The sequence below is a fragment of the Triticum urartu genome, unplaced genomic scaffold, assembly GCF_003073215.2.
Source record: "Triticum urartu cultivar G1812 unplaced genomic scaffold, Tu2.1 TuUngrouped_contig_2784, whole genome shotgun sequence".
Lineage (NCBI taxonomy): Eukaryota > Viridiplantae > Streptophyta > Magnoliopsida > Poales > Poaceae > Triticum > Triticum urartu.
The window spans coordinates 10,053-19,055 of record NW_024113281.1 but is presented as its reverse complement, the minus strand read 5'-3'; the positions used below and the strand labels follow the sequence as shown (position 1 = coordinate 19,055).

Here is a 9,003-nt window from a genome sequence, read left to right as displayed (position 1 = left end):
GAGGCGACGCCGGCAGGTCACCAGGCAGCGAGGCGGAGGAGGGAAGCCGGAGCAGAGGCAAGCCGGCGCCCGGCGCCACCGAGCAGGGGAGGCCGCCCCGCGACGTTCGCCACCCGCGCTAGGGAGAGAGCCGCCCCGCCGCCGCCTGCGCCACGCGGCCTTTGGCCGGCGACGCCACCGGCGGCGGCAAGGGAGGGGGGAAGGGGCGGAGGGACGGGGGTGGCGGGGCTAGGGTTCCCTCCCAGGGGCGCCCGCGGGAGCGCCTTAGGAGGGGAGGGGCTTCGATCGGTTTATCTGGAGCTTTGTGGCTGATGTGACCGAATCGTGAATAGTACTTTGACACTATTCGTATCTGCTTTTTCTATTTCGTTTCTATTAATGTAAGTTTAATTAGGAACTGAAACTTTTTGAAGTTGCGCATCAAACATTGATGTGTCTCTACAATTTTTTTTGAGAACGAACATAATTTTTTTTGAGAACATTAATCTCACATAATGTGAGATCTTACCCAAGTCCCCCCTATCTTATCCTATCCGTCATACTTAGATTTCGGATCAGAATGTGCTGCCAAAAATCTGTTGTTGTATCCTATAAAACAGATTCAGAAGCGGTTTCGGTCAGAGACGGAGATCGAGTGGTGGCAAAGCTTTCCTCACGGCACGTCGTCGATGGATGCAGGTGGAAGATGACTTCGTCACACTCAAAGATTTGAAAGTATTTTACGAGAAGACTAGGTACGCCTACATGGAGGCTCTCAAATTCTTTTGTTGCCACCGTGTATCGGCGCTAGCTGATTTTCGACAAAAGGAATATATTAATATCGTAGGATACCAATTACATCCAGCCTCTGTAACAACGCAATATCGTAAAGACATTATGGATGCAAACAACCAAAAGACAATAAAAAGAAGAAGAAGAAGAAGAAGAAGAAGAAGAAGAAATAAGATTCCGCAACAGTGATCAATTTGTCGTAGCTGCTGCACGAACCACCACCTAGACAACACATGAAGTCCTAATTCTTCAAAAGTGATGCCTTCAAAAAAGAAATAGTGCAGAAGCACCGTCATCGCCCGATCCTACATCTTAGGTTTTCACCCTGGAGAAGATCTACGCTCTTAAAACAATAACATCAACAAGGTCACTGCCAGGCACAGCCAATTAAGGCCGAATCTTGGGCTTTCACCCTGAAAGCTAAGACTATATACTCCGCCTGTGCTGCCGGCCCCACTCGCCGATGCCGCTGCCACGAGTCACGAATCACCAAGCAAAGTCTTCATCGGCGCGAAGACTCAATCCGCTATTACAAAACCTCAGACCTCAGCCACCATGACATTCTCTGTCAGTGTCTTCATCATGAAAATCTACATACCAACGTGTCCCATACTGTCAACAGACAATGAAACTTCGCGTCACACCCTCCTGAAGCCACTCGGGCTGAAATAGGGGCGCACATGACCTAATCCGATCCAGGAATCTACAGGCGTCAAGCATCCAATGAAGATCTCAAACGGAGCATTCCGGAACTCGTTAATGGCTACATCCATGAAGGTCGGCAACTGGCAGAACACCATCTTAAAGCAAAAAGAACCAAAGGACCGCGCCACCCGCCGGCTCCCAACAGCAGTCCGGAGAACTCAGTGGGCACCACCGCCACCACCCGCGCCACGCGGAGATGAGTAGCTAAGCCACACCGAGCCCTCTGAACCAGACGTCGTGCCACCCTCGCAGCCACAACGACAGTTGTGGTGGCCGGAAAAATCCGAAGCCGCCGCCCAAGCGCCCATCTCCACCGTAAGAACCATGTCGTCCAGGGCCGTCATGGAGCTCCAGCCGGAGATCCCACAAGATGAGAGGGATGGGCCTCCCGCCGTCATCAGTCATGCAAGGAGGATGAGGACCCGCCATCGCCGTCAGCTTCACGGACTTAGACAGGAGGCGTCCTTCGGCAGCGGCTAGGGAGGAGGATCGGAGGAGGAAGGGGCGGCGGCGCGCTCGTGGGATCCGCCCTAGTCGGCCCTCCTGGGAGCGACCCGGAGGCGATCCCTTTTTTTGGCTGCGGCTCACGGCTGTGATAGGTGCGGGTGCGTATAAAAGCAATCCATCCGTCGGTCCAAAACCCGCGGCTCACAAGTCAGAACAGAACATTGCACGGCATCGCTCCCGCGCCACCCGAGAGCATTGTGCTAGCTAGTGAGGGAGGAAGCTAGTGTTGGTGGCAATGGCGGGGGCACCTTTGGTTTTGGTGATGCTCGTGGCCGCGGTTGGTGTCGTCGCAGCGGAGCGGGGCGGCGGGAAGCTGCGGCAGGGGTACTACGAGCAGAGCTGCCCGCGGGCGGAGCAGATCGTGAAGGACTACGTTGAGCGGCAGATACCCCTGGAGCCCTCCGTCGCCGCCACTCTCATCCGCACCCACTTCCACGACTGCTTCGTCAGGGTACGTACGCACGCTCTTTCGTCAGGTGCACCGTCCACGGCGCGTGTTTGTGATGAGTCGTGAACGATCGGAGTGGCACCGGTGCAGGGGTGCGACGCGTCGGTGCTGCTGAACGCGACAACCGGCGGCGGGGAGGCGGAGAAGGACGCGGCGCCCAACCTGACGCTGCGCGGCTTCGACTTCCTGGACCACGTCAAGGCTCTGGTCGAGCAGGAGTGCCCCGGCGTCGTCTCTTGTGCCGACGTCCTCGCGCTCGCATCACGCGACGCCGTCGGAGTCATCGTAAGTGCCCTGATTTCCTATTCTCCCCCACACACACAGCATACACGTCCGGACACACGCGCCTCGGCGGCTGATCGACGATGAGGGAAAAAATGCAGGGCGGGCCGTTCTGGCGTGTGCCGACGGGGCGGCGAGACGGCAGGGTGTCGATCAAGCAGGAGGCGCTGGACCAGCTCCCGGCGCCCACCATGAACTTCACCGACCTCCTCGCCTCCTTCCGCGCCAAGGGCCTCGGCGTCGCCGACCTCGTCTGGCTCTCAGGTAACCGTTACAACTAATTATAAAAAGATTAATTACTACTCCCTCTATTTCAATGGGATGTATATTGGCACGTTTTTGTGTTTCTTCGCTCAATTCAGCATTTCAGCTCGCATATAGTTCATATTGAATTATTCAAGACATCTTTTTTTTCTGAACGGAGGAAATTATTCAAAACGTCTTTTATTTCTGAACAGAGGGAGCACTAAGTATCAGTAGCGGAGTTCATGGCATATCGATTACATTTAGCTACATGTCAGTCAGCTGAACTTCGAATTCGGGATAGTTGATTTTAAATGAAGGAAGAAGGAAGGACCTTATCGGAGAGAAGGAAGGGGCTTGCCGTCATCACCCCATTATCAATCTTAGGATTTAGGGTGAGGGCGGTGGTTGACAGCGGTGGTGGGGCTTCGCCGGAGAAAAAACTCGACACGGGGGAGCCTAGAGGGATGGCTGGGGCGGCGGAAGACGGCGATGGGGCTGGTTCAAGGGAGGGCGGGGCGGCGAGGCAGTCGCAGGAGGGCCGCCGGCCGTGGGCAGCGGGGTTTGGTGGTTAGGGCTGGGTTGGATCAATGGGTGAAAAAGAAAGGAAGAAGAGAAACAATGTCTGTATGAGGTTGAAGACGATTAGCGTCTGTTGGATCTTGATCGAATGGTTGATACAGGAGAAGGCGAATCGACTAAACGTTTTCTTCTTTTCAGGCGATTGACCCGTAGCCGGTCCCTATCGATTCTTGGCACCGACACATGCACGGTGATGGTGACGTGGAGCTTACTAGTGACGCACGAGCACTCCATCACAGATTGGTTGGACATACACGCGATTGACCTGGCTATCGATTATTGGCACTGACACATGCACGTTGATGGTTATGTGGAGCTTACTAGTGACGCACAAGCACTCCATCACAGATGAGTTAGACATGAGTATATAGCAAAAAACAACCACATTACGGGCTATCGTTCCAAAAAAACTACTGCTTTTTTTAATTTTTCAAAAAACTACCACAAAAGTGGTGGGCTGTTCCAAAAAACACTAATGACTAGTTGATTAAAATTTAAGTATATTTATGACAGCTAGGGCCCATCTGTTATGGCCACCTAGCAATAGATCTAACGCCGCCGGTCAAACAGTTTCTTTGACCGTTACCTTACATGGGGGGCCCACATGTAAGCTCCTCTCTCCCCCCTCCCTTGATCTCTCTTCCCTCCCCTGATCTCTATCTCCCGCAGGAACTCTCTCTCCCTCCCGCAAGTCGCACGCCATGGCCGGAGCCTCCCTCGCGCCCGAGTCCGGCGGGATCTGCCGCGGCATCCCGGGGGGCACCCACACCTCCATCCCTCCTCTCTCCTTCTCTCCCTGCTCCATGGACGAGCGCCTCGAGCCGCCTCCCTATGGACATGGACGATGGCGCCGCCGCTCTCCTCTGGCTGATCTCGCACGGGGCAAGGCAAGAGTCGTGGGGCCGTTGCCGGTGCGAGGTCAAAGCCTAGTGTTGGGGCTCCATGCCGAACCGAGCCACGAAAGAGCATGGCGGCCGTCGTCGGAGAAGAAGACCGGCTCCTCCGCTCAATTCCTCGCACGGGAGGTCGATGACAAGCTGGGAGTGGAGCCAGCAGTAGCAGGACGTCGTCGGGTGCGCTCCTCATCATGTATCAGGTGGCGGGGAGTAGAGCCAGCACCAGGACGTCACCGGCCACCTACTGACCGGCGAGCACCACCGCCGCAGGGACCCGATTGCTTTTTCCATAAAAGCTACAGGGACTTGATTGCTTAAAAATGTTTTTGCATGGACCAGATTGCCTTTATTCAAAACTTACAAGGACCAGATTGCTTTTTTACTTTTTTTACAGAGACAGGCATGTGGGCTCCACCTATCATAACAGTCAATCTAACGGTCAAAACTAACGGTGTGGACTTTTATGCCACGTTAGACCTGACGGGTGGGCCAGACATGTCATAATCCCGGTTAAAACTTAACAGCTCGGTCACTTGGGTTTTTTGGAACAGCCCAGCACTTTTGTGGTAGTTTTTTGAAAGATTAAAAAAAATGATAGTTTTTTAGAACGATAGCCTGTAATGTGGTAGTTTTTTGCTATATACTCGGTTAGACATACAGTTGAGTGGGTAGTGAGAAACTGAAAGTCTCTTCCGCTTGCCAGCTCATTTGAGCTCATGATGAATAGTAAAATTCAAAAATATTGAAAACAAATTCGAAAGGTTCTAAGTTTTTTTTTGCGAACTTTGATGATTTTTTTAAGTGTCTTCAAAGTTTCATCATGAAATGACAATCGTGGCAAAAAATAAATCAACACTCTAAAATGCTTTCGAAAATAGCACTTTTGAAACATCGTGTTTTTTGCCATGACTTCCATGAATATCATTCGATAATGAAATTTTGTGACCACTCAAAACATTTGTCAATGTTTGCCACAAAACAAATTCATACTTTTTATTATTACTACCTCCATTCCATAAAGTAGTGTGTATATATTTTTTTGAAAAGTCAAACTTTACAAATTTTTGACCAAATTTATAGAGAAAACTATTTATATCTATAATACCAAATATTTAAAATATGAAACTAAATTTTATGATGAATCTAATGGTATATGTTTGGCATTTTAGATGCAAATATTTTTCTCCATAAACTTGGTCAAAAATTTTGAGATTATCTTTTCAAAAAATCTATATGCATTACATTATGAAATGAAGGGAGTAATATTTTTGGATTTTACTATTCACCCGATCGAGCTCATTGCAGTCCGAGCTCAGAATTACCACACACTAAGTTCGGAACAAAGTCCTTTGCTAGATTCGTGCTTTTTTTAATCAATACATCTGGTAGCTAGCTAGCCGGTAGCTACCAGAGGGAGTGCGAGGTTATGGTGCACGGGCAACATGGTGCCTTTTTTGCAAAACAAATAAAACCATATTTACAAGTTTAAACATAATTAGAAAAACAAAATCTGTGCAAACATGTATGTGTTCACTACACATCCATGAATTTCTTTTCTGGGAAAAATGTTATTTGCAAGCTGTACTTAAAAAAATTCTGGCCCAAAAACAAAAAAAAGGTCCAATTTCATATTTGTCTTTTCTTTGTACGCCACATTTGAAAGTAAAATGTGATGAAATGTGTGTGTGTGTGTGTGTGTGTGTGTGTGTGTGTGTGTGTTTACATTTTTTTTTACGTTGTAGAGTTACTTTTTTGGAAAAGGACCGGGCACCATGATAGCTGTGCACCGTTTGCAATATTCGCTACCAGAGGCTCCTACTTATTACTACCCAGTTCCCACATAACATATTTACATGACAGGACGACCATTGATGGTGTTGTTGCGGTGAAAATTGATAAATATGGCCCTTTTCTTAAACTTTGGCACAAAATGAACCTAATTCATAAAATGGCCCACTCTTGCATGACGCCCAAGGCTAGGGCGTCATTGCTAGATAGCATGGCGCCTGAGCCCCATTTTGTGATTTTTTTTGGATTGGGTTCATTTTTTTGCTAAATTTTTAAAAAAGGCCAGATGTGTGCATTTTCACATTGTTGTTTCCTGAAACAGATGTGTCCAAGATAAAAAGAAAACACAAGTGAACCACAAGCCTGGCCGGCTATGTGCAGTTCTACAAAAGCACCAATAGTACTACGTACCTGTGTTCTATATATAGTTAGAACGTACTGCCTCTAGATTTTTTTTAGATCAAAAATTGCAAATTTTGATTTATTTGATGAGCATATTATTTACATCTAGAATACCGAATTCATACCTTTAGATACAACCATGACATCGTATTTTCATATTTTTTATATGTGGTATTATAGATATTGGTAATTTTATCTCTATACTTGATCAAACTTTATAAAATTTGGCTTTTGGAAAAAGCTATAAGCACTAGATTGTAGAACAGAGGAAATATATGTTAGTGGTTTAAAATTTTGGACGATGTTGATCGGTGGAAGAAGGCGGCGGCAGCCTCGGTGAGTGCGCCGGACCGGCGTGTGACCCAGTCCCGATATGTGGCTAGGATGGGGCATCCGGCATTAGATGTTAGGATTTGATGCGATGTCTGTTTGGTATTAGGCTCGGACATTCGGCACCACTGCATCAAGGGGGTAGGAGTAGCGACAGATGTTGCCTAGATGGTGGCTTCAGGCTTACTGTTGTACTACTTTGTAATGTCTTTTGTGCTTAATAATTAATAAAGTGGCCGTATGCATTGTCCAGATGCAGAGGCCGGGGGTGCATCCTCCTTTTCTAAAAAAAAGCAGACAGACTAATAACAATACACATTGTAGCTCAGCTAGCTCCACGGATTTTATATTTGTTGCACTGCACGGTCATGGATGTTGACACGCGAAGTCGCTAACTACTGGAGTACATATATTTAGCTTGGAACTTTGGGGCATGATCGTAATAAAATGTGAAATGTGTTGGCGATATGTTCATGAACGACATGTAAACAATAGCGGTATAGAGTGTACAAGTACACATGAACCCACAAAGACATCTCGGACTCAACTCTGTCACTGTCTGTTAAGTTTTTAGTTACAAACTTAGGTCATTGATTCACATGTATTCATATATAGTAAACATTAATGGGCAACATGTGATGATTTAGAGACCTGTACGCTACTATCTGTCTGCTAAGAGCATCTACAGACGGTCGGTCCCTTCAAATCCTCCTCAAACGTTCGGTGATAAAAAATAAGTTGCGTGTGTTCTTTAAACTGACACACATCTAATGCAGTTTAGCTAGCTTTAGTACATTCCTGGACATCCTCAAGATTTCCTTGGAAACTTCACAGTCCTACATATGCCATAGCATTGTCGTGTTACTGAACTTTGCAGTTTGCACTTGTTATGTTGTGTTCACCATCTAACCTGAGCATCATGTACCACCACTCAGGGGCGCACACCATCGGCATCTCGCACTGCAACTCCTTCAGCGAGCGGCTATACAACTTCACCGGCCGCAGTGGGCCAGGCGACGCAGACCCATCGTTGGACGCCGAGTATGCGGCCAACCTCCGTCGAACCAATTGCACCACTCCCACGGATAACACCACCATCGTGGAGATGGACCCTGGGAGCTTCCTCACCTTTGACCTCAGCTACTACCACGGCCTGCTCAAGTACCAGGGACTATTCCAGTCCGATGCCGCGCTCATCACCGACGACGCGGCGAGGGCTGACGTCGAGAGCGTGGCCAAGAGCCCGCCAGAGGTGTTCTTCCAGGTGTTCGCGCGGTCCATGATGAGAATGGGCATGATAGAAGTCAAGACCGGCAGTGACGGAGAGATCAGGCGGCATTGTGCCGTGGTCAACAACTAGTGGCATGTCATGCGTCCTTGGTGGCACATGGACGCGTGATTGTGTTTGTATGTTTAGTTACATTTTCTTTTCCATTTTTGTGTATGGGTTTTGCTTATTGTATCTCTTTTATAAGGTGTTTTTTAGTTCTAGTCAGGCGTGCAGGGGGAAGAACAATCTAGGCATCTGGCGGCCGGCTCAAGTTCGTCGCCTAGCTCATCACGAAGAATCACTCACCTTGGTCATTTTTGTTTCCTGGCCTCGCTTGGCATGTAAGGTTTATGGGTGTAAACAACCCAAATACCAGGCCAAAACTGGCGAAGGAGGAAAATAATGACAATCTAAGCACACGATTAAGAGAAAAAAAAAGCTCTGTAAAAATGAGACCTGAGAATGAGCCGCTCTCGTGACGCTAGCTGCGACACCGCCGCCGCTTAGCTCCGCCTCCCGAGCTCCACCTTTCCATGGCCTCATCCTCCCCCCTGCAACCTCACCCCCGCAGTCCCCTCCCCAGCCACTGACCCCCCCTTTCCTCCCCCCCGGTCCTAGTTCCCCTGCAGATCCAGATCCAGGAATGTTCGTTGTTGGTGTTGGGGTTGGAGATGGGGTGTCTCTCTCGCGTTCCCAGGGATGTCCTGGGCTCCTCCCTCGGCTCATGCTGCCACCCCCTCTTTCTCGGCTCCCTTTGGATTTCACGCCGTAGGTAGGGG

At 48.9% G+C, this 9,003-nt stretch overlaps 1 protein-coding gene across 1 annotated transcript; it reads left to right on the top strand.

Annotated features, from left to right (window-relative positions):
* The first annotated feature begins 2,133 nt into the window (after positions 1 to 2,133).
* Positions 2,134 to 8,538, top strand: LOC125527052 (peroxidase 39-like). Its single transcript, XM_048691627.1, has 4 exons — positions 2,134 to 2,434; positions 2,522 to 2,716; positions 2,815 to 2,977; positions 7,890 to 8,538. Exons 1-4 carry the CDS (start codon positions 2,219 to 2,221, stop codon positions 8,312 to 8,314), a joined length of 999 nt encoding a protein of 332 aa, XP_048547584.1. The 5' UTR covers positions 2,134 to 2,218; the 3' UTR covers positions 8,315 to 8,538.
* The last annotated feature ends 465 nt before the right edge of the window (positions 8,539 to 9,003 follow it).

What these genes read in the sequence shown, in the direction of transcription:
- LOC125527052 (XM_048691627.1), top strand. Translation starts at nt 2,219, where the DNA reads ATGGCGGGGGCACCTTTGGTTTTGGTGATGCTCGTGGCCGCGGTTGGT. An exon ending in TCCACGACTGCTTCGTCAGG is followed by an intron (nt 2,435 to 2,521) that starts GTACGTACGCAC and finishes GCACCGGTGCAG; the next exon opens with GGGTGCGACGCGTCGGTGCT. An exon ending in CGACCTCGTCTGGCTCTCAG is followed by an intron (nt 2,978 to 7,889) that starts GTAACCGTTACA and finishes ACCACCACTCAG; the next exon opens with GGGCGCACACCATCGGCATC.